The following is a 25,784-nucleotide window of genomic DNA, read 5'->3' as shown; positions in this document are numbered from 1 at the left end:
ATTACTTTCTTTGGCGGTATCAAATATATCACCGGCGAGTTGAAGCGAACACAGTTTCATACTACCAGAATCGACGATCAAAGGTACAGCTTGGTTGTCAGTAAACCACTTAACAGAGCACCCTGAAAGAAGAAGTGCAAACTTTTCAAAGCAAAACAAACACAGTGGAGTTCTCTCCACGTGGTACTCGATCTGGTATTCGTCTACATAGAATCTCAGTTTTTGCGCGAAAACAGGCATGTTACCAATGGCAATGAAAGCAGCCAATCCAATAGCGCTAACATCCGAGTATACAATACGAGATAGTCTGCGAGCAACGTCTGCAAAACACTGGAATTGAGATAAGAAACATTATTCTTCCAGAACTCTAACTGTATGGAAACTGACAACGGGTTAACCACAGCAGGAGCACGCGCGCACTCGACCACTGAACCTGTGGCCAGAAGATCAGAAATAGCCTGCTCGACAAATCACTATACTGGACTGGATGGCTGAGCGATTATTAGAAAACTGAGCTGAGAATAGAATGTAAATAAAGAGAATCTGATACCCAACAAAAATAGTAACGCGAATAAAGCAAGAAGCACTTATATGATTTCAAAACTCTACATGAACCTTAAGGTTGCCTTTAACTTAAATATAATGCGTTCCGTCCTGATAATCAGTCTTTTATTCATTCATTCAGTCATCAGGGCTAATACAATCGTTAACCCTCGAACTAATGCCCCCATCGTGGTACAAGGGGGATGAAACCCCCTCCGTGGGTTTTCGTTCTATTAAGGCACAGAAAATATATTTACATTCATTAAATAGAAAGCCCTGAGCTTGCTCTATAAAATGATGACATAATTTTTGGCTGTGAAATAGCATGACGTCATTTGACCCGCCATCTTGGATCCGTCATCTTGGATCTTACTATTTTCTTAAAAAAGTCAAAAAATAATCTAGAATGCTTATGAAGCCAGAATGCTTATGAAATGTACAATTTGGTAAAATTCAGCAAAATGATGAACAAAGCTGAAAAAAGAAAAAATACACAAGTATGTCGAAACAGTTGATTTTTGTCCAAACCTATACGAAGTTTGTGGTTGTCATGACAAAGTCAAAAGTAATGGACGCAGTTGACATATCCAAAATTTACGCGAACGATAAATGAACAGCTACAGAAATTTTTCAGCCCCTTAGAGTAAATTGTCTTTCCAAGACTTCCAAAAAACCTTGAATCACATGGTTCAACAAAATTATCAATAAGTTCAACTGGTTCAAAGTCTCTCAATCATTTGATTATATTGAATAAATTATATACTCATCTTATCCCATTCTCTTCAATGCAGCTTGGTATTTGCCATAAGTATGTATTTTACTGCTTGGAGGGGCTGCAGCGGCTCCTCTAAAACGGCTTGGGCAGGAAGATGGATTTGCTCAGAGGCTTCTTTGGCCGCAGCTGAAACACTTGTCTGCTAGTTGAGGCTGACGTCCACGAAAGGACTGCATGCGGAAAAAACAAAAAGGCTGATTAGAAGAAAAATAATTGCCAGTGGACAAACCATAAGTAGATGGAGCTTCACTGGATGTGGAGCGGGTAGCTGTAGAGTTGGCCAGCTAGACGCATTTTTCCGCTTTTTCTCCCGGATCTTAGCTAGCGCTCGTCTTTCGGCTGATCAGAGCTTTTTCCTCTTCCTCTGAATCTTCGGCGAGTTCGTCCGACTCGTACTTGCACTGCTACCCAAACAGCGGGGTTCTTGTCCACGGAACGAAATAACTTGGCTGCTGAAAGGTTTCCTTTTGAGATGGTCTTAACGGTCCCGTCTGTTGCATCAAGCAGAGAGTTGCTAGACTCGTATTGTACTTTAGAGTTAAAGAACTCGAAGCGTTGGATACCGTTTTTAGCTTCTACAGTTGAGACTGAGTGGCGGCTTGTTTCTCGTCGAGATCGCGTTTGAATGCAGCGAACCTCTGATCAAACGTAACGTCCAAAAGACGAGGAAACAATATTCGTGAAGCAGTCTTATGAACAGGATCTCCCTCAGTGAAGGATTGCGCGATCGAAGCGGGAACGCTCGCTCGTTCAGTATCCGACGACATAACAGCAAAAGCAAAGTTGAAAGAGATGCCTTCGAGTGGCTCTTGCATAACTTACAAATTCTTAAATAGCCTACTAACCCCTTAGGGATTCACGCCTAAAATACTTCTACAGTTAACACGAACCATACATAGTGAACATACTCCAGTGTAATTAGCGAAACGTTACAAAATATATATGTTGACAGTCTGGCCCTCTATCGCAGAAGGATTCCCAACCGTACGCTCACAAGTATTTGACAATTGTTTGCTTTTGTATAAATTTAACTAGTGAACGTACGGTTGGGAATCCTTCTGCGATAGAGGGCCAGACTGTCAACATCAAGAATTTGCGAACGGGACTTTGGGCGTGATGCTCAACGAGTTTGCCTTTGAATTCTAAAGGTCTCCGAAGAGTCTCTTGGCCGAGACGAAACGCCGCGTCAGACTAGCCACGAACATTTCACAAGTATTTCTAAAATTCAGTCTAGAAAATTAGAAAACAAACAAACAAACGGATGTTTAAACGTAACTAGAAGACAATGGATAAAATACAACAATCACTCCAGTCCCGATACCTTTAACAACTGGAAATCTAACCAACACTTTGTTGATGCTGCAAGCCGCCGAAAAACGATTTCACTCGATCCCGAAAATCAAGATGGCGGTTTGTAAGGAAACGGGTTTAGCTTCCTGTTCTCCTCGCTTCAATTCAGGATAAATCGTGCGGGACATGAGCGCGACATCGTTTATCCAAAGGAATGTCGTATACCAGCATTAAGCGATGATGTCACAAGCCATCGCTTAAAAACCACAAGCTGCCTCGTCAAAAAAAAAAAATTATAATAAACAGATTAAATGCTGGATGCATAAAACAGTTCGGTACCAGCAAGATGTCGGTGTGAATAAACATGATCGAGTACGTAAAGGCAGCCCTTCGAACAAAGAAAAGTTGTCTTGTTATCTTGTGACTAATTTGTTAACTGATTTGTGAAATTACGCGATACTATCACATCTTCTATACCAAACGAAATCATTTGGACAACTGGGCCAGGTTGTTCAAAGCCCGATTAAGCTAAACCAGGATTAGCGGTTCACTTTTAATCCTGGGTTAGCTTTCGAACTACCCCGTCCAGGTCCATTTGCGTATACGGACAACCAATTCCAAGACCTTAAAATGGAGATAATAAGTTACCTCTTTTCCTTATAAATTCTGAAGTAGTAGATCACAAAGTCGCTTTGGCCAAGATTTTCCACAAACTCTTCATCATGAGTGATGACTACAAGTTGAAAATTCGCATAACCAAGAAACTGGAAGCTTAATTGAACGGGCGACTTAACGTCAAGTCCGTATCAGTCTACCTCAATCGTAACAATCTCTGCATCATTCTATAGTAGATTTACAGGGTTCTGTTTTTGGGTTACAACCTCTTAATATTTAATGACGATTGCGGTGGTGGAACCTGAGCCTGTCCAAATAAAGCTCGACAACGGCATTAGTTCGCGTGCTTTCCTTAGAAGCGAGGCTGGTAACTAGGGAACCACGAAAAATTCATCATAAATTGTTGTCGGCAAATGTCATTCTCAAACAACAAACAACTGACAGCAATTAGCAATCCAACAATAGAGAACTAAACGGCAAGACCTGATGTCTATCGAATTGCTTTAGTAAAAAAGTTTTCGTTGTCGAGGAAAAGGTTCTTGTTATTCATCGTGGTCATCCGCCGCTGCCCAGAACAACAAGGCATTCGCACAGTCTTTAAGTCCGACACGACACTTCGGTCACACTTAGTGCGACCAAAGGACACCGTCAACCCGGCTAAACAAGATGGTGTTGTCTACAGGATTCCCTGTGAGTGCGGCAAAGTCTACATCGGGAAAACAGGGAGATCTATGCAAGAGAGGATCAAAGAACACGACAGGGATATACGACTCGCCCGTACACAGACCTCCGCCGTTTCTGAACACACCCACGAGACCGGCCACTATCCTATCTGGAATGAGGTCAAGTTTATTGATCGAGATCCTCACTGGTACAAACGTAGGGTCACGGAAGCTATTCACATAAGACTTCACCCTAATAACATCAACAGGGATGGTGGAATTAAAATTCCTGAAGCATGAATGCCCACGATCAAAATACACAACAGGAGAACGGTACAACAGCGGACCACTGAGGGAACAGCTACTCGCCGGAACAATGGAGCAATAGGAGGATCGAAATGCACCAATCACAGCCGACCTTTGTGATATAAATGATACCGTGCAATCAGTCGACCTTATCGCCTGAAGAAGACTAGCAGTAAGCAGTCGAAACGTCGCGATCTACATCTCAAGTGACTACATCTTGAGACAAACGATAATACACTTTATTAAAGTTTTCGTTATTGATTGTATTCCAACTGACTCGGCTGTTTAAGCGAAATTGCCTCGTTTATATGCATAAATACTAAGTGGTTTTGGCCTCCTTTTATCTCTTATCAATAAGAGACTATTGTTGACGTGAAGAAGAAAAATTATGTGCCTTTTATATGGGTCAAAACAAGAATAGAAAGATAAACAAAACTCGATTGCGGCCTTAAAACAAAGGAATCGAGACATATTTATGCAAAAACGGTTTAGCATAAGAGAAAACAGCTTGGCTTATAAATATTACTGGTCAGTAGAGAAAGTGCTAACGGACAGCAACCACAGGAACATGCAACAGAACGAGAGCTCTACGTTAAACTCGCTTACAACGTCCGTTTCATCTTCTTCAGTTGCAAACGGAAAGAAATTTCGCCATCACTGGGCTTGGGACTTCTATGCTTACACATTTGCGACTTTGTTTGGTATCTTCGCGCTGAGTTGTTTTGCTATCATTGTTCGCCAATGCAAGCAGCCTTCTGGCAGTCGGAGTGTTCACGGTCGTTTCACAACGATCCAGCTTTTTGCTGCAGCGTCGCTAAAAGTAGTCGCACTGCTTTGGAACCCTTTATTGTTGGGCGAAGCGTCGAAGGAAGTACTCACAACAGCATTGCTCATAGATTGCTGTTCCTTAGCGTTGATTCTCTCTGCGTTCAGCATTCTCCTTCTCATATTACTAGAAACGACGAAGACTTCACTAGCTCCTCCACGGCTTCAGAAAATTTGGGTGTTGCTCGCCATTACAGCTGTACTAACGTTTGTTATGCTGACATTTAACCTGCTGGTTTTGTACGCAGACAGGACATTTTGGTACTTTCTGTCATATCTGTTCCTCCTTATTTGGGGAACACTAATCTGCATTGGCTACGTTGTGGCAGGGCGCAGAATGTGGAGGAACCTGCAGTCCTCGCGAGAGATTGAAAAATCTTCAGGGGAACGAACACTGAAGAAAATTACAATACTACTCTTCTTTGCGCCGTGTATAACCGCAGCGGTGTTAATTCTGAACGTCTGTTTAGCTGCCAGCGAATACGGTATCTTCAAAGATTTAGAAATGACAGCGAGCACATTTTGGAGCAGGTATGCAACCATGTTTCTGCTAAACTGTTGCCATCTTGCCATTGTGGTTTTGATCTTTGCAGTTGTCATTCGAGCAAAGTCTCGAAGACGTTCCGTGGATGATGTTCCAAACGTACAACTAGGGACATTCGAGGAGGAAACACCGATGGAAGAGAATTGCGAAGACGAAGCGCCGAGTGGTGAGACGCACAATACAAGATAAAAAAAGAAAAAAAAATACGAATATACAAGTTTATTGTGTAGATAATCTTAGCTATAGGAGTGAGCCTGTGTCAGCCTAACGTACAAAAAACCGCTCAAAACTATTGCTTGGATATAAAGTGGGAACCTGTGGCGCACCTCCATCGAGAGTTAGAATAATGAATAAGACTATTTTGATCACAAAACATTCATTATTCAAGTAAATGGATATAGGATATTGGCTTCACAGGGAAAACACCGTTGCATGAAGCTGTCAAACAGAGCGATATTTTCATTGCAAGACTTCTCAACAAGAAAGGAGCTAGAGTTTCTCTGAAGTATCTATTCTCTCCATTCAACGAAGGACTAGATAAATGCGCAAGTGATGAAGTAAATGAGGTCAACTGTTAAAAGGAAGTGCAATATGTACAAGAGTGTCATAGAGATGAATGTCATTGTGGTCCAGCTCCAAAGCACGGTCGCCGCAAAGTACGGTCATTTTCAAATTGCTTCCCATCTTTTACTTTACGGTGCCCGGCCACAGGTCAGAGACTGCCATGGGGCCACGGCAACTCAGTAGCTGCATGCGATGGACATTTTGCATTTATGTCGTGGTGTCTTTCAAGACTGTGGCGAGACATGAAACAATGCAAGATCCAATTAGTTGGAGGGCCGTCAATTTATGTACATGTAAAACATTCGGTGAATACGACTCTTGCCATGGACCATAACAACGGTATGAAGAGTACCCTGGGAGACGACATTTTATTGTTCGTCTTGCTCGTAACCGAACTGGATGAACTGGCAAAAGAGGGACAGTGGCAGCTTCAATTTAGGAAGGGCGAAGGGACAATAATGGGATTGTAAGAACCAGTCAAATGTTTCTAAGACTAGTTTATTTAGTTTGATCAAACAAAACAACCACTAGCTGACGTTTGCTCTTTTTTCGTGAGAAATTCTGTATCGTCAAGTGGTGGAGAGCTGTACCAAAGATGCCAACATGATCCTTTTAACAACAAAATGGACTTGAGTGTTCATTCCAAAAGAGATTCCTCACGATGCAATGAAGATACACTTTGTCTCGATATCTTTGAAAAGCCACTGCAAATTAAGTGCAGACAATACATTACAACCTGTATACTATTAAAGGAATTGCTCAGAAAGTAAAGAAAAAATACGTGTAATGGTGTACCCGTAAAAATAGGAGAGGAACCGACAAATACTTGATGAGCAATTTCTTTGAGTTCGATTTTGCAACCGACGAATAGTCCGGATAAACGAAGGATTTAACCCACTGGATTCAGTTGTTCATAGGGTGAATAACGCTATCCACCGGGCAAAACGCTATGTAGTGGATAGGTACACACAAAACAAATGATACTATACCCTAAATAGTGATTTAACTAGGGGAGAGCGTTACCCACCTTTTGAACAACTGGCGCCTACCCTGGGTGCAAGAGGCCTTTCATGCGCGGTTTCTGACCGGGCCAAAGCATGCCGCGGACACTTTTGGAAGCGTAATCAAAAGAAAAATTATGACCTTCCATCGTTTATGCGGACGATGAGATTAACAAAAAAAAACATTAAAAAGTATGCACATTCACGCGAAAACACATCTGTGTTGATATGGCCTTAGAGAATGGAGATAACAAGTTACCTCTCGTCCTTGTAAATCCTGAAGTAGTAGTCCACGAAGTCGCTTCGGCCAAGATTTTCCACAAACTCTTCATCATGAGTGATGACTACAAGTTGAAAGTTCCTTTGGAGGTGTCTGGTTCTTATAACTCTGAAACAAAATCAGGATAACGAAGACCTGAGATGAGTGCATTCCTTTTAAAATAGAGGTTATCTGAAAACAATATTTATGCTAATGCAAGTTCAGGAACAAACATGTAAGTGATGAGAGGTAGGAATCTGCTAGTCTTGTATTCTGTTAATGGATTGTCGTTAATTTTCGAGCTCCTAATCTAGCTAGTCAGTCGATGGAAGCTATCAACAGAAAGCAATCAACAATACCACATGGTAAAGTGGATGGAATAGAGTTGGAACAGAAATACAAAGATACACACAAATGTCTACGACAACTGTTTTGCGAAACACAGTGTGATCAACAACCCTGATCACACTATAAACGCTCAAACAAACACAAACACGACTAAAACTTACGAAGCTAACTGGTTGGCCAGACTCTCGATGTTGTCTTCATCCAAATTTGTAGTGGGTTCGTCAAGAGTTAATATTCCACAGTTCAAACAGAATGTTTCCGCCAAAGCCAATCTGATAATCAACGACGCTAGAACCTGCAATCAAAAAAGGTGAATAACCAATTGCTATGTCTTCTTTTGTAGTCGCGCAAATGGTTCTTTTGCGACCCATTACCGCCCCCCCACCCTTCGGGATTATACACAGACGTGATAAGGTTCTTTTAAGAATCATTGGAAACAAATTCGTGTGAAAAGGGATCTTTTCGCTCGGAATTTCGTCTGTGAAAACTAACTGACCCTGAGGTTATTTGGAGGATGGTTCCTTGGAAACAAGACTAAACTTTTTGCGTTGTCTGCGGAGGTGATTTCTAATTTGTTTTGGGTGGAGGGTAGATGGAACGTTGATAATAACTCTTCAAAAATACGAGTGATATTATGGGGCATTATTTGTTTTCAATGTATCGAGCCCATGCAGGTATCAGCTATCACTGCACCAGACTGACCATTGATTTCTGGATTGGGGGAGGGGTGCACACACCTTCTGTCCTGCGCTACAGCGTCCTCGCATGTCCAGAGCCGTGTCACCCTTGACCATAACCACCTGAAAAGAATGATCAAGGTAAATACTGTGCACATCAATAGCACCAATTGCAATCTCATTTCCTCACGTTATCATGAAGCTAGTTCGCCAGGATAATCAGATTATTTCACTTTTACTTAAAGGTCCGAGAGTGCGCACATGCACACACATTAGAAGGAATTGAAAGAGATGTGAAACTGGGATCTCAGACACTAGTTATGAAGATGGACAAGGAAGGAAGGAAGAGCTTACAAAACTTGACGTACGCACCCTGTAGTTATACGTTCGTCTTGCTTTAATGGCTCCGCTTCCTTCTTCCTCATCTGAGCGAATTTCGATAGTGTCGATATCTACAAAAACAAATTATAAAAGATGATTGACTCCACTGTAACAAGCAATCACCCTCAAGGGTTTATGCTGTCTCTCCTCTGTAATTAGCTAAGCTCCCTTGTTTTATAATTTCGATTATTTCAATAAGGCTCCTTCTGTCAAGGTGGCATAATTCTAAATCTCGACAATTCATCAATTTGTGTTTCGATGTGAACGTTTGTGCTAGCTGATATGTGATATACAACCCTTTCACTTCCTTTCGACGAAAGATAAATTCGTTCAAAATTTGATAGAATTTTAAGATGAGAGACGCACTTTCACCAGCGTTTCCATAGTGTTATGTCAGTGTTATCAAATTGACAATGCAGCAAAACTAAAGGAAAGTATCTAGCGGGGTACTGATTCCAATAAATATTAAAACATAGGATCTTACCACTCCCTTTGTACGTATTGATCCAATACTCTTTAATGATTTTATTTATCTCTGCCATCTTCAGACCGTGATATCGCATTATAGCTCTGAATTAAATCAGACATATATATCAGTGTTGGGGCAGCAACGTGAGTGAAAAAAAAAGTGAGCGGAGCCACCTGGCCAAATGGACTTGTATGAGCAAATGCATCAGCAGTGTATGTGCATTTTATGGTACAAAAATCCGAGTAGGTTGCTGAAATAGTCTCTCTTCCTGTCTCAAATTTTTGAAAAAACAAGCTCGGGATGGGCAAAAAGAAGATTCGAGGCCTTGCTACTCTTTAGAGCAATTCTTTTTGTTTGATTCTTGTGAGTGTTTATAATGGCCGTAATTCGTAGTGTTTGTGCAAAAGTTCTCTTCAGTTACCTATTTCACCTGTTTTAATTTCTTTTTGTAAGTTGTTACGTTTTAATTTTTGTAATTTTATTGTATGCTACTTATTTCAAATGACTAAATAAAGGTTTACATTTTAAAAAAATAAGCAAGTTTTCGTCCTGCATGCAGGGTTTCGGTAGTGTGACTCGAACCCACGCCCCTGAAGAGACTGGTAATTTACACGGGTATTTTAGAACACTCAGCTGCGTTAAGCAATTTAGAGATTATTCAAAGCATACTTATCGAGAGCCTTGTAGTACTTGTCAAGATCAGAATTCGCCATTTCAGTTGTCTGCAAAAGAAACAGGAAGTTGTTAGAGCTTGTTAGCATCAAAATTGTGACATTATCAACAACAGAGGTAAACTTGCTGTTTCCTTTCAGCGTACACTTTCTAACTTAGCTTGTTTTCCAATCAGTGCGGAGCCAGAGGCTCGGAGGGAGGTGGGGCTGGGTTGACCGAATATGGACCCCTTCTCGCTTTAAAAGGAGTTGCCGCATTGAAAGTTAGCCTCGTCCTCCCGTTCCAATTCCTTGGATCCACCCCTGCATTTTTTTGCTACAGATCACATGACAGCGCTATTTTATTGCTACAGAAGCACTTGACTTGCCTTCATGGCGATAACTTGCTGTCTGTGTTTCTCATCAGCATCTCTGTATAAGGGACTTCGTAATTCTCTCTGGCATCGCTTCACTTCCTCTTCGTATCCTGCCAGTCGTCCTTCGTGGCGCGCTTTCTAAAAAAAAACACGGTGAACATGTTGCAAGTGAGCAAAGCGCACTAGTGTGGAGCCTTTACAACTCATTACGAACGTTTGCTTCATTGTTTCTTTCTTTGTTTGTTTGGAGTGGAGGTTTTATCACTTAATGTCACTACTCCAATTTGAGATTCGCTTTTGAACAGAAATTTACACGTTGATTTCTTCGCAGATGTTTTAATCTTAGCCGATTATGTGGACATCAGAACACAGAAAGTTAGACGACAGCAACAGTATAAACAGCTAATAGGATCAGCACTGAAATTAATATCCGCAATATAATAGAGGAGACAGCAAAAACAACTCATAGCTTACCTCTTTCCTTATTTCGTCAGATTGTTGTTGCAATTCCTGTCTCTCGCTGAAATGAAAACGGAAACAACTGAAAAGATGTTTTCAAATAACCTATTCATGGTTATATTTTAATCATAACTGTTCTACCAGGAGTCGTCTCTAAATGATATCAAATGTATCCATACCACGGAAAATTATTTTACAACACAATTTTAATTACTAGTACAACCCAAGCCTGCCAGTTCCCTTACCTAATAAGGTTATCGTTGTCGCCAAACTTGCGCAGTTCCCTGTTGACATCTGCTATCTTCTTGTCAATATTTTGGATTTCTTCTTGAGTACTCTTTAGCTGTATGTTGTCCTCTAGCTCACGAGCACGTATCTATTAAGATCAGCACCACAAATCTCCTTACTCTTTATAATACAATTTCTTTCTTCTCTGTGGGAGAATATACCAATTTCGATATATATTAAAAATCAGCCTAAAACAATAGACCTCAGTACGAGGCTCTGCGGAATAAATACAGAGTTTGTGGGGTTTATTCCCCAGAGCCTCGTTCTGAGGTCTATTGTGTTAGGCTGAATTTTAATATATCGAAATTGGTCCATTTGGTCACTTCTAACTAACCGAACAGTTCTACATTTGTATTAAATTCTGAAGGCCTATTAATTTTCACGACTGTTTAAGGTGGACTTCTAAGAAAGGGTGTCCTACTTCGTAACGTAAATCAGCTGGACAATATATCAAAACATAGAAATAGGAGAAAGTTTAATGCTTGTCTGTAAAATTGCACGTCCCTTCAAAAATCTTGAGGTAAATGTTTTCTTGTTGTCCTATTTGTAACTCGACTTGGCTGATCATCAAAAAGTAGAGAGGAAGGGGGGCGGGGGGGGGGGGGAGGGGGAGAGGGAGAGGTAGCTTAATAGAACGGGGAACTTAACGGTGAGTCCGTATCAGTCGTCTTCCTCAATCGTAACATCCTTGTACCTTTCTAGTTTATTTACAGGGTTCTCTGCTTGGATTAACACCTCCTAATATTTAATGACTGTTCGGTAGTGGGACTCCTGTTGTTGTCCTGGGCATTACTCAGCAAAGAATGTAATAAAGACTAACCTGCTGTTTAGAGATATCATTCTTCAATTTATCAATTTCACTGGAAACAGCTTCTTTATCCATGTTCAGTTTCTCTGCTCGTTCCTTCAGTTCTTTTAAGCGAGATTCATTGTCTTGTAAAGCTGTGTTGCCTCCTTGATTCACGTACCTTAAAAAAAAGAGAAAAAAACAAAAAAAGAAACGTCACTACAAGAATCCTCTACGCCAATATAGAAACTTCGGGGAGACTGCGTACTAACTTCAACCACAAGGGCGTCTGGGATCGTGTAAGAAATCAACGGGAGCGACGATTGCTCCGACTGGGTGACAGTTGCCTTGGGAAACCACTGATCAATCATAGTTCACGAGAGAGAATCAAACGACAGACATCCTCAACATCCTAATGAGTCTTCATTAGGTTTCTCAAGGAACTTCCTACCCACGGCCTTTGCTCAGAGCCAAGCATCGCACTCTTGACACGCATCTCATTGTCATAGAACAGCTTAAGCCAGGGGAGGTTTGAAAAACGTTTACGGCTACAAAAGGCAAATTTGAAGCTGAACTGTCACGTTCATGGCGTGTTGCAGAGTCAAACGTGCGGCAAACTGAACACACTTTATACCACTGACCAAAAGTAAGATAAGATTTCTTGGTGATTAAGGCTCAGACTTTTTGGCAAAACATTCTCAGCAAAAATGGCACCCATTTTGTTAATGACACATATTTTGTTAATAACATCCGTCGAAGAAAACGCGCAGGTTGGTTATCAACTGTTTATTCGTTTATGCCAGGTGTTTAGGCTTTGATCGTTGATTGACTACTAAGCATGAACACGTTCACACCAGCACCCTTAAAACTGGAACTTCTTGTTTAGACTAAACCATCGATTTACTAGTATTGCGATCATTACATTCGACAATCGAACCGCCCTTACGAAAAATTACCACAAAGTGCATAGCTTGCCCTACGTTTTAGTACACTGTGAGATTGAGACTGGTCGAAAAACCTTTAATAAAACCCCCTAAACAAGGTTTGAATCCATAGAAGTACACAAAATAACAAAATTCTGTCAGTCAGAGATGAGGCAGGTCTGTAAAATTAACATATGTAATCCACCTGGTGCCGAAGGCGGTGTAAAGAGCCTCTTTAATTCAACAAGAACTTTGAATTTGCTATTTTTTTCATTAAAAAAAAAATATACTGACAATAAATAACATCTGTTCCATCTGTACTAACAATGTCCTCCACCTTTTAATTTTGGGCGCAAAACTTAAAAAGGCACTTAAAATTTGGCACTTATACCGAAAATAGAAGGCACTAATACCGAACCGTAATTGAAAACGTTTGAAAAGCTCGGTCATCATCGACATCATTTTCCGACCACAATTCATAAATAATAATAAAAACACAAGACAAACCACAAAAAATAAAGATTCAACCAAAAGCAGTAGTTTTGCGTGCTTGCCGTGGAGACGAGACGGGTAACTAGGGAACCGGTACTTTCCACGAAAAATTCATCATAAATAGCCGTCAGCAAATGTTATTCTTGAATTAAAACCGACTGACAGCAATTTACAATTCAAGGTAATTTAAAAGTCTGTCGTTATCTCTGACGCTGCTGTTTAAGCGAAATCATCTCGTTTATATGTACAAATACCAACTGCTTTTAGGCTCCTTTTATCTTTTATTAATAAGAAACTATTGTTGAAGTGAAAAAGAAAAATTATGTGCCTCTAATATGCGCCAAAACAAGAATAGAAAGATAAACCTTACGACCTTGAAACAACGGAATCGAGACACCTGTATGCAAAAACGATTTAACATAAGAGAAAACAGCTTGGTTTGTAAATATTCCTGGTCAATAGAAAAAGTGCTAACGGACAGCAACCACAGGAACATGCAACAGAACGAGAGCTTTACGTTAAACTCGCTCACAACGTCCATTTTACCTTCTTCAGTTGCAAACGGAAAGAAATTTCGCCATGATCACTGGGCTTGGCATTTCTATGCTTACACATTTGCGACATTGTTTGGCATTTTCGCACTGAGTTGTTTTGCTATCATTGTTCGCCAATGCAAGCAGCCTTCTGGCAGTCGGAGTGTTCACGGTCGTTTCACAACGATCCAGTTTTTGTTGCAGCGTCGTCAAAAGTAGTCGCACTGCTTTGGAGCCCTTTATTGTTGGACGAAGCATCGAAGGAAGTATTCACAATAGCATTGCTCATAGACTGCTATTCCTTAGCGTTGATTCTCTCTGCGTTCAGTATTCTCCTTCTCATATTACTAGAAACAACGAAGACTTCACTAGCTCCTCCGCGGCTTCAGAACATTTGGGTGTTGCTCGCCATCACAGGCGTACTAACGTTGGTTATGCTGACATTCAACCTGCTGGTTTTGTACGCAAACAGGAAGTTTTGGTACTTTCTATCTTATCTGGCTCTCTCTACGTGGGGAACACTGATCTGCACTGGCTACGTTGTAGCAGGGCGCAGAATGTGGAGGAACCTGCAGTCCTCGCGAGAGCTTGGAAAATCTTCAGGGGAACGAAGACTGAAAAACATTACAATACTAGTCCTCCTTGCGCCCTTTATTACTGCAGCGATGTTAATTCTGACTGTCTGTTTAGCTGCTGCCCAGTACGGTATCTTCAAACGTTTAAAGATGTCTGCCGAGACATTCAACTGGAGAAAGTATGTAATTATGTTTCTGCTAAAGGGCTGCGAGCTTGTGATTGTGCTTTTGATCTTTGGAGTTGTCATTCGAACAAAGTCTGGAAAAGTTTCCTTGGATGACGCTCCAAACGTACAGCTAGGGACATTCGTGGAGGAAACACCGACAGAGGAAAACCACGAAGATGAAGCATCGAGTAGTGCGACACACAATACAAGATAAAAAAAATTAAAAGATCCAAGTTCATTGTGTTGATACACTTCCCTATAAGAGTGAGTGTGTCACCTTAACCTACAAAAAAAAGGCTCGAAACTATTACTTGGACACCAGTGGATCTCTATCGGGCAATGAAATAATGAATACTATCAGACCAGAAAATGTTTATTATCCAAGTAAATGGATACAGGAAATCTAGAATAAAAAGCATTTACGCGTAACGGCGATGATTTTACGAGGTAGAGGACCCAGCACGGCTGATGTGGCTTCCTCTGTAAATATTGTATTTTATTTGATCAGAACGCTTAGTAAGATGCATATTTTTAGTAAAATAATGCAAAAACATGATTATATTTGAGAATATTACGAATGCTATGTGCACTGGAAGGACTTCCAACTGCCGGGTTCATATCAGTTTTGGTTATGCATAATTATCTCATATACAGTAGGACTTAACGAAAAGAGGATATTACACATAATATAATTATATACACCTTTTATATAAACGAGTGACACTTGTATTTAAATCAATTTGTTTCTAGTTTAAAGATAATTAAGAGTGATTTTCTAAGAGTGTCGAGAATCGGAAGACAGTCACGAAAAATCGATTTTTCTTTTATTTCGCCAAAACATGCCTTTGGGTGAACTTATTCATGGAAAAATAGTTTAAAGTTCCAACGATTTATTTTACGGCCAAAATTTAAGAAAGTTCGAAATTTGCATATAACGGCGGTTGTCGCGGCTTAAAATGTTCAGAATTTCACGCTTCTTTACGAAAACAGCGGGGGCGTAAAAACGATCCTATGAAAACAAAACTTGGCACAAATATTATATCATTCTTATACTTTAAAATCGTGTAACAAGTTTCTTGAAGTTTTGTTTGTAGCTTTTTAACGAAGGGTATTTGTACAGCAGCCATTTGTGTCTCTTGGCAAGGAACAAATAAAGGCCAACTTTGACTAGTATAAATGGCCTCTGGTATATATCGTTTGGTCAAAATATCTACATTTTAGGAAACCTTGGTTATTGTTTTTTTCACCCGAAAAGTTATAGCTCTGGGAATTAAAATGTTCTCCGTCAGTAAAATAAAATGTTACGGCATGTAAGCGAGTTCAATTTTATGCAAATCACAAGGTTATTCTTTGGGAGTCAACGGTTTAAAACAGGAAACAACGACTCACCGTTACTTATGTTCCTTCTGCTGCTATAGAAGCGATTTTAACTTCCCAGTGTCCTTGTGAGCTGTTCTGTAAAATATTTCCAATAAAACAGCGAGCGCAAACGGCCATAAAATTCGACAAGGTCGACAATGTTTATATTTGATATGGGTGGTACACACAGTCCTGGCTGTTTTCATCGTCTTGCTCAGTCGCCGCACACTGAATAAACAACTCGAGTGACCTCTGATGTCGTTATGTTACTTTTCCCCGGTTTCACATTACACGCGTAACGCCGTATTTAAGGGCGTTTGCGCGAAAATTTTCCAGTGGATAGATTTTTTCTTAATTTTTACAGCAGTCAGATGAGTTACTTGCGTCAGAAATGCAAAAAAAAAAAAAAAACCTGGGGGTTACCGACTTCGTTTCAGAGATAAAGCGTGCAGAAAACTACCTGATTTTGAAAATACAGCATGGTCTACATGGGTTTGTAGGTAAAAATATCGAATGTGAGTCAAAGGAGGCAAACGATCTAATTGCATAGCACCACCGCCTGTGGTTTTTAAAGCAGCGACTATCCGGGTCAGATCTCCAGACATCGTCAGTTACACGGACTAGTAATAAGTGGAGATAAATAATGCCCTTGGCAGTCAATGCGTGATTTAGAGGCGCGAAAGGAACGAGCTGAAAACGCGAATCTCACGCGAAAAAAATAAGCCTTGCTCTCGCTGCTCGTATATCACCAGCCGTTGCTAACTCAAACGGCACAGCCTGTGTTTCTGTGTTTTAGTCATTTCAGTCACTTATGAGGCTCGATCAATTTTGCTGTTATGGTTAGGTTTTAGAAGTAGCGCTAATCCACCCCCACCCCACTCCCGAGAAAAGTAATTTCAAAAGTCGTGACGGCTAATACTCCCGAGCACAGAATGCAATCTGCATTTGTATTGGGAGGCACTAGCCTGGGAGCAGGCATATATTGGAGAAGAGAAAGCAGGAAGAAAAAAGGGAATTAGAAGTGCCACCCAAGCCTGTTCGCCGTAAACGAATCTACCTGGACATACTTAAAAAAGCCATATTAGCATTAAAACGGATGACCTCTGTGCTGCTGTAACTGAGGATCATGTATTAAATGTTTGTTTAATTTTTCACACAAAATGTCATGCTGCTCTTGACAGATATCGCAATAACTTTATAAGGAAGCGAACATGTTTGATTTGTATTAACAAGCGTATCTTAAAACTATTAAGAGTACAACTTCAACAAGTAAATAATAAATGTCTGACACTTTTTTGACGCCTTCAACGACACAGGCAAATATTGAACTTCCTCAAAATATGTGATTGTAAAGTTTTACAGCAATCCAATGAGAAGGAATGTCTTCAAATATGGCCGGGATAGGAAATTGAACGGTAAATTTGGAAAGAAAATCTTAAACCTATATAAAAGAAATTTCAGATAAGAAAAATAAAAGAATGAAACAAATGTAAGTAAGCCTTTATTTACATAGAGTAAGTTTTTCACTTTTGCTAAGCGACACGAAGCGTTACTGAAAGCAGGTAGCTTGCGTTACTTGAATAAATATTATGCAGAATTTAAAACATTATTATCTTCAGCGGTCCAGCTTTTTCTGCAGATAAACGGTTTCTTATTTTTGACTATTTATCTTTGCGCACGTTTAGATGTGTGCCAAATTTTACTAAGCGCTAAACTATGAATCACGTCGACATCAACGAGATCAATCCAGTGTTGAAATTATGTCAGGGTATCATGCATCTATGAACGATATCTTAGAAGCCAACAATTATGTCAAAATGTTGCTTTTTCAATTTTCTTTTTAAATCGAAATGTCTTTAAAGAGATTTTGAATACTGTAATGCAACTAAATGCCGTGATGTTCAATACGGCGTTACGCGTGTAATGTGAAACCGGGGAAAAGTAACATAACGTCATATCAGGTAACCTCCTGACCTCAGAGGTCATTCGAGTTGTTTTTTCAGTGTACGGGGACTGAGTTATTTACTCATGAGTCGACATGAGGCGTATGGATATGAGAAACTAATTTACTACGGTTTGAAGCATATATTCTATCATATTTTTAAAGGACTCTCGACTGAGCAAGACGATGAAAACAGCCAGGACTGTGTGTGCCACTCAGTGTCTCATATCAAATATAAACATTGTCGACCTTGTCGAATTTTATGGCCGTTTGCGCTCGCTGTTTTACCGGAAATATTTTACAGAACAGCTCACAAGGACACTGGGAAGTTAAAATCGCTTCTATAGCAGCAGAAGGAACATAAGCAACGGTGAGTCGTTGTTTCCTGTTTTAAACCGTTGACTCCCAAAGAACAACCTTGTGATTTGCATAAAATTGAACTCGCTTACATGCCGTAACATTTTATTTTACTGACGGAGAACATTTTAATTCCCAGAGCTATAACTTTTCGGGTGAAAAAAACAATAACCAAGGTTTCCTAAAATGTAGATATTTTGACCAAACGATATATACCAGAGGCCATTTATACTAGTCAAAGTTGGCCTTTATTTGTTCCTTGCCAAGAGACACAAATGGCTGCTGTACAAATACCCTTCGTTAAAAAGCTACAAACAAAACTTCACGAAACTTGTTACACGATTTTTAAGTATAAGAATGAAATAATATTTGTGCCAAGTTTTGTTTTCATAGGATCGTTTTTACGCCCCCGCTGTTTTCGTAAAGAAGCGTGAAATTCTGAACATTTTAAGCCGCGACAACCGCCATTATATGCAAATTTCGAACTTTCTTAAATTTTGGCCGTAAAATAAATCGTTGGAACTTTAAACTATTTTTCCATGAATAAGTTCACCCAAAGGTATGTTTTGGCGAAATAAAAGAAAAATCAATTTTTCGTGACTGTCTTCCGATTCTCGACACCCAAAAAATCACTCTTAAGACTTCTAAATTCGCAGTATACATCAAAAGAAACACTGATTTTAGTGAGTAAATACTCACCTAAGTATAAATCTTGCCTGAACAAAGACAGAAAAAACAATGAGGGTGACGTAGCTATGACGTGTACGCAGCCTATATGTATGTTATTTGCACCCTCTCTTTTTCTAAGACTCGAGGTCCTAATATTTGATCGTCAAAATGTTCTTTTTTTTCTTTTAACAACCAAGGATTACTCAGGGCAGAGAATCCCTCCGAAACACACATGTCCACTGGCCTGATTATCAGGTTTCCAGGTTGGTTTTGAAAAAAAGGTTGATGCGTAGTTAGCTCTCATTAACCGAGCAGATCTGTATGGGAAAATCTTGACCGAGGTGGTGAGTACTGACCGAACGCAGTGAGGTCAGTATTCAAGAACGAGGTCGAGATTCTCCCATATAGACCGGCTAAGCTCGATTAATAAGATGGTTTTTGTATGGCACTAAAGGACAAGAACAATTTAATTCGTTTAATGTAACTGGTTTGTACTAACTGACATTTTCCTTGCGAACGGCGCTGAGCCGAACTTAATTCTGCCAAAGTTTGCCGGTCCTCTATATATTTTTTTTTCCTCATCAGGCTTTTGGCACTTCCATAAATAAATATTGTTAGAGGAAAATAGTAAATACTTTTGCATTTTAGTTTAGAACCGGTACTTTCGACGAAAAATTCATCATAAATAGCCGTCAGCAAATGTTTTTCTTTAATAAAAAACAACTGATAGCAATTTACAATTCAAGTTAATTTAACAGTTTCAGCCAACAATAGAATACCAAACAGCAAGAACTGACGTATAGCATATGCTGTAAGAAAAAAGCTTTCGTTATTGATTCGTATTCTAACGCGGCTGTTTAAGCGAAATTATCTCGTTTATATCCACAAATAACAAGTGCTTTTAGGCTCCTTTATCTTTTATTAATAAGGAACTATTGTTGACGCGAAAAAGAAAATTTATGTGCCGCTTATATGGGCCAATACAAGAAAAGAAAGATACACAAAACTCGATTGCGGTCTCGAAACAATGGAATTGAGACATCTGTATGCAAAAACGATTTAACATAAGAGAAAACAGCTTGCATTGGTTTGTAAATATTACTAGTCAGTAGAGAAAGTGTTACCAGACAGCAACCACAGGAACATGCAACAGAACGAGAGCTCTACGTTAAACTCGGTCACAACGTCCATTTTATCTTCTTCAGTTGCAAACGGAAAGAAATTTCGCCATGATCACTGGGCTTGGCATTTCTATGCTTACACATTCGCGACATTGTTTGGCATTTTCGCGCTGAGTTGTTTTGCTATCATTGTTCGCCAATGCAAGCAGCCTTCCGGCAGTCGGAGTGTTCACGGTCGTTTCACAACGATCCAGCTTTTTGCTGCAGCGTCGCTAAAAGTAGTCGCACTGCTTTGGAGCCCTTTATTGTTGGACGAAGCATCGAAGGAAGTATTCACAATAGCATTGCTCATAGACTGCTGTTCCTTAGCGTTGATTCTCTCTGCGTTCAGCATTCTCCTTCTCATATTACTAGAAACAACGAAGACTTCACTAGCTCCTCCGCGGCTTCAAAACATTTGGGTGTTGCTCGCCATAACAGCCGTACTAACGTTTGTTATGCTGACGTTTAACCTGCTGGTTTTATACGCAAACAGGGAGTTTTGGTACTTTCTATCATATCTGGCTCTCTCTACCTGGGGAACACTGATCTGCATTGGCTACGTTGTGGCAGGGCGCAGAATGTGGAGGAACCTACAGTCCTCGCGAGAGCTTGGAAAATCTTCAGGGGAACGAAGACTGAAAAACATTACAATACTAGTCCTCCTTGCACCGTTTATTACTGCAGCGATGTTAATTCTGACTATCTGTTTAGCTGCTGCCCAGTACAGTATCTTCAAACGTTTAGAGATGTCTGCCAAGACATCCAACTGGAGCAGGTATGTTATTATGTTTCTGCTAAAGGGCTGCGAGCTTGTGATTGTGCTTTTGATCTTTGGAGTTGTCATTCGAACAAAGTCTGGAAAAGTTTCCTTGGATGACGCTCCAAATGTACAGCTAGGGACATTCGTGGAGGAAACACCGACAGAGGAAAACTACGAAGACGAAGCATCGAGTAGTGCGACACACAATACAAGATAAAAAAAATTAAAAGATCCAATTTCATTGTGTTGATACACCTCCCTATAAGAGTGAGTGTGTCACCTTAACTTACAAAAAAAAGGGTCGAAACTATTGCTTGGACACCAGTGGATCTCTATCTGGCATTGAAATAATGAATAACACTATAAGATTAGAAAACGTTTATTATCCAAGTAAATGGATACAGGAAATCTAGAATAAAAAGCATTTACGCGTAACGGCAATCTTTTTACAAGGTAGAGGACCGGCATGAAAACCAGCACGGCTGATGTGGCTTCCTCTGTAAATATTGTATTTTATTATATGGAGAAGAGTGTTTTACTGGGAACTAAACCACTCGTAGATTCCATACGCCACTTCATCCGGGACCCGAGTGGCGTATTTTCCGTATGTCACCTTTGTGAGTGTCGTATCGTTCAATGAAGTCACGATTCCCGCCTTTTGCTTTTGTTGAATTGGTTTCTGCATATAATAAAAAGAACATTACACGTTGGCTCGAAGATATGAATTTTATGTTCTCGTGGCAAGAACAATATCTCACTCGAACATAAAATTCATATCTTCTCGCCACCGAGTAATATCCTCTATTTATTTAATCAGAACGCTTAGTAAGATGCATATTTTTAGTAAAATAATGCAAAAACATAATTATATTTAACAATAAGATTATGAGCTCGAGATTTCTATCGTGTGATAGTTGACGAGGGCTGGGCCCTCGTCAAGTATCACGCATAGAAATCGAGAGCGAATAATCTAATTGTTTTAGTATAAATCTATTAGTCGTTCAAAACTTTGTCTAAATCCTCTTCACAGACACTTCGAAAACGCCAAGAAGCGGCCGTCATGTTGTTAACAAGGGCACAATGCTACGCTACTCACTATCTAACACAGAATAGATAGTGAGTGGCGTAGCCAATCAGGAAACGGCATTTGTGATAGGACGCTAGTAGATTTATACTAACTGAGAATATTACGAATGCTATGAGCACTAGAACGACTTCCAACTTCCGGGTAATTCATGTTTCATATTAATTTTTGGTTATGCATAACTCATATACTGTGCCACTTAACGAAAAGAGAAAGATATTACTCGTAATAAAATTAAATACACCTTATATGTAAATACATGATACACTTTATCTTAATTGATTTGTTTATAGTTTAAAGATAATTACATAGCGGATCTCTAAATTTGCCGCATATAACAAAAGAAACATCGATTTCAGTGAGTAAGTACTCACCCATGTACAAATCTTCCCTGAACAAAGAAAGAAAAAACAATGACCCCGACGTAACTATGGCGTTTACGCAATCTTTGAAGATTGTTAGTATAGGTAATCATACGGTTGTGAGTTCAATTTAGAATTAATTTGCACGAGTGAGCTTTTTTTTTGAAAAACTCAAAAATTCAACCAAATTGAACAAGAAAAACCGTATGATTACTTATTAATAATATAAACATGAAAAAATTCGCGTGGAGGAAATGCCGGAAGATCTTTCTTGAAACCAGTTTTTCTCATTAGAGAAAACCTTTTTCAAAGTTTCCGCACTAAATTTTTCGTCAGCATTTTACGCGATATCATTGATTTCCTCTTTTCTTTCAGCCAATCATAATCTAGAATTACGATGTATAATTTCCACTGGTGTTACACTTTTTGCACCGGTGTTACACTTCTTGCACTGGTGTTACACTTGAACTGCACTGCTCTCAGCCAATTAGAATCGAGTAATTTTCTTATATATATTATTATATAGGTTATACAGGTTGTTAACATTTAACAGCAAAGGATTACTCAGTGCAGAGAATCACTCCGAAACACACATGTCCACTGGCTTCATTATCAGGTTTCCAGGTTTCCTTCAAAATAAAATAATCTTTCACCCAAATTTCAGCCTGGTCAAGTTTTGGTCTTTCTCGGCCTCCAGGCTCTTGCAATGAAAGATTCTGAGATATATTTAAGCAACAGAGCACTTAATCAGGGTTGTTTTGTTGCCTCGGTTTTAATAAACTCAGTTAAATCTCGTCATATAATCGTCTTTATTCACTTCGTAACCTGTTGGCATACAATAATAATGTCTTACTATTCTTTTACACTGAAGAAGTTAAATCGTATCCATTCGACCAATACATATTGGAAACATAACGTAGATTATAGAAAAATAACAAAATGATACTAATTTTCAAAAGACTTCATATCAATGCCAGCGGTGGATCATGGCTTTCTTCACACGTGTATTACTTTGTCCCTACGCCATAGGAGCGAAAACAAAAATTCGTTCTTGCAAACTTTTACAAAAGTCGTTCCCGAGTCCTTCAATTGTTCCATTACAAGACACTTAAGTAAATAAAAACCTGACAAACTTAGTTAAAGTACAAACGTCCATGTGGCCTTCTAACTAATATAACGTTTAAACATTCATTAACCTTCTTTTCATGGTTATTGAATTAGCAATTGAAAACCTAACATCCTCAGTAATAAAAGGTCAATTATATTCCTATCTGTTGTACAAGTTAATTAAAAAGCAAATTTCTGTCGTCCGACTCCGAGGTGAAGAGGTGTGGGTGTTGATAAAGAATTTGAAAACACCTGGTTTTTAACATTTAATTAAAAAACTTGAAAAGAAATAAAAAAAAAAATTACCCTCCCATATTTGTGGTCGGTTGTTTGATTCGAAAGTAAATTTAATTCTACAATGCAAATAAAAGCCCTAAGCGTACCTTTCCGCAAACCAAATTGATTTTTTGTTGTTGTTGTTGTTTCGTTAAAACCGTATGGCCGATTTCACTAGTTTCACAAAAAAAGTTCACAGCAAATTTTCGAGGCCAGCATTACGAGGCCAGCCCCACCAGGTGTAGCCTTTGATATGTCCAACCTCAAAGCGAAAGAAGTTCGTGAGTTCGTGCGGAAAGCCCGTACCAAGAGTGCTCCTGGCATGAATGGCTTATCCTACAAGCTGTATAAGAACTGTCCGCTCGTCCTTGGCGAGCTCACGGTCCTCCTGCAACGGGCCTGGAAAGAGGACCTGATACCTCAAGACTGGTGCCTCGCGGATGGCATTCAAATCCCCAAAGAGAAGAACTCAGTTGGCATTGGCAACTTTCGCCCGATTTCGCTGCTTAACGTAGAGGGCAAGATCTTCTTCGGCGTTATCGCTCGCCGAATGACTAACTTCCTCATGGACAATGGGCTTATTGATACCTCTGTACAGAAAGCCGGTATCCCAGGGTTCCCTGGATGCCTGGAGCATGCTCAAATGATCTGGAACTCTATCCGGACGGCCAAGCAAGACAAAAGTGAACTGCATGTGGTCTGGCTTGACCTCGCCAATGCCTACGGATCAGTCCCCCATGACCTGATCTATCGTTCCCTCGACTTCTTTTACATCCCAGGAAAGATCAAAGTGCTCCTGCAAAAGTACTTCGACTCAGCCTTCATGCGCTTTACTACCCAGCGCTACACAACCAACTGGCAATCGTTGGAGATTGGCATCATGATGGGCTGCGTCATCTCTCCACTCTTGTTCATCATGTGTATGGAGATGCTGTTACGGGGAGCCAAAGATGCAATTGAGGGGGAGATAGTGGATGGAGGCATAGTGCTACCACCAATGAAAGTGTTTATGGACGATGTTACAACTCTTACTGAATCCAAGACTGGGACAGAGCTCCTCCTTCAGCGCCTGAATGAACTTTTACAATGGTGCCGTATGAAAGCCAAGCCTAAGAAATGCCGCAGTCTCTCCATCGTGCACGGACAAGTCAAAGAAATCCACTTCTCCATTGGTGGCGACCAGATTCCAACCGTTAAAGAGCAACCTCTAAAGAGTCTCGGCCGGTGGTATAGCATCCCACTTACTGACCGCCATCGCGGTACCGAAATTGAGAAGACTGCAAAGGAAGGTTTAATAGCCATCAATGAGACAGATCTCCCTGGAAAGCTGAAGGCATTGATTTTCCAGCATGGCCTCCTTCCTCTCCTGCTTTGGCCGCTACAGATTTACGAGGTAACACTCACTCGTGTTGAAGCAATCCAACGGCACCTCAACAAATGCCTCAGAAAATGGCTAAGGATCCCTCCCAGCTTTGCAACTGTCGGGCTGTACAGCCGCTCGGCAAAGGTACAGCTACCACTTTCTTCCGTCGTGGATGAATTTAAGGCTGGCAAGGTGCGTCTCCACATGATGCTTCGGGATTCGCCTGACCAAGTGATCCGCGAGGTACAACCTGTGGTGAAATCTGGCCGAAAATGGACTGCTGTACAGGCCGTGACTGAAGCAGAAGCCAGCCTTCGAACAAAGGACATCGTAGGTGCGGTGCAAGATAGTAGAGCTGGTCTGGGTAATAACGTACATCGCTGGTTCTCTGCGCAGGGTCCAAAAGGCAGGGCTCGAAATTGCGACCGATACGGTCGCCAATGCGACTAACATTCTCTCTTTGGCGACTAAAAATTCTGGTTTAGTCGCCAATGTGGCGACCAGATTTTTCTATGATTTAGATTTAAATTAGAAGATTAAAGGTAAAACAAACATTTTGTCTCGTCTTGCTTTGCTTTCGTCGTAAAAAAAAAACGGGCCAAATCGCATAAACAAAGCGAGTTTACCTCCAAATTCTACCAACTTCTGTCCGCGATATTTTCGACGCCATTCCCTTGGTACCGCGGGCGCAGAATTTTGCAAAAAGACCACTGGAACGAAGTGTTTGATTTTCACATATTCACGGGGTTTCCGCTTGGGTTTCCGCCGGTTTCCAAGAGAACACAAATCAAACAAACGTTCAATCACAAATCTGATGGATCGCACCGTAAAA

General features: G+C 40.2%; 3 protein-coding genes and 1 pseudogene across 5 annotated transcripts in view; 3 read left to right on the top strand and 1 right to left on the bottom strand.

Moving 5' to 3' along the window:
• Window positions 1-4,683: 4,683 nt before the first annotated feature.
• LOC149102367 (uncharacterized) lies at window positions 4,684-6,537 on the top strand. Its single transcript, XM_089275410.1, has one exon. It carries the CDS (start codon window positions 4,760-4,762, stop codon window positions 5,747-5,749), a length of 990 nt encoding a protein of 329 aa, XP_089131536.1. The 5' UTR covers window positions 4,684-4,759; the 3' UTR covers window positions 5,750-6,537.
• A 69-nt stretch (window positions 6,538-6,606) lies between these two features.
• The window catches only part of LOC110064170 (DNA repair protein RAD50-like), a 44,747-nt gene continuing 25,569 nt past the window's right edge, over window positions 6,607-25,784 (bottom strand). For all 3 annotated transcript variants that reach the window (XM_089275389.1, XM_089275392.1, XM_089275390.1), the window contains 11 exons: window positions 11,854-12,001; window positions 10,991-11,121; window positions 10,761-10,806; window positions 10,299-10,424; window positions 9,929-9,981; window positions 9,275-9,360; window positions 8,782-8,861; window positions 8,470-8,532; window positions 7,894-8,027; window positions 7,385-7,513; window positions 6,607-6,828 (listed from right to left, as the gene is read on the bottom strand). In XM_089275389.1, coding sequence (XP_089131515.1) covers window positions 6,762-6,828; window positions 7,385-7,513; window positions 7,894-8,027; window positions 8,470-8,532; window positions 8,782-8,861; window positions 9,275-9,360; window positions 9,929-9,981; window positions 10,299-10,424; window positions 10,761-10,806; window positions 10,991-11,121; window positions 11,854-12,001 — 1,063 coding nt within the window. In that variant the 3' untranslated portion in view covers window positions 6,607-6,761. The remainder of the gene's footprint in view (window positions 6,829-7,384; window positions 7,514-7,893; window positions 8,028-8,469; window positions 8,533-8,781; window positions 8,862-9,274; window positions 9,361-9,928; window positions 9,982-10,298; window positions 10,425-10,760; window positions 10,807-10,990; window positions 11,122-11,853; window positions 12,002-25,784) is intronic.
• On the top strand, window positions 13,478-15,824 carry LOC149102366 (uncharacterized; annotated as a pseudogene).
• LOC149102365 (uncharacterized) lies at window positions 18,523-23,000 on the top strand. The gene has a single exon (XM_089275412.1). The coding sequence runs from the start codon at window positions 19,982-19,984 to the stop codon at window positions 20,975-20,977; it is 996 nt and encodes a 331-aa protein (XP_089131538.1). The 5' UTR covers window positions 18,523-19,981; the 3' UTR covers window positions 20,978-23,000.

Source organism: Orbicella faveolata, unplaced genomic scaffold (assembly GCF_042242905.1).
Source record: "Orbicella faveolata isolate gen_17 unplaced genomic scaffold, um_ofav_v1 contig_36, whole genome shotgun sequence".
Classification (NCBI taxonomy): Eukaryota; Metazoa; Cnidaria; class Anthozoa; order Scleractinia; family Merulinidae; genus Orbicella; species Orbicella faveolata.
This window is presented reverse-complemented; position numbering and strand designations above follow the sequence as displayed.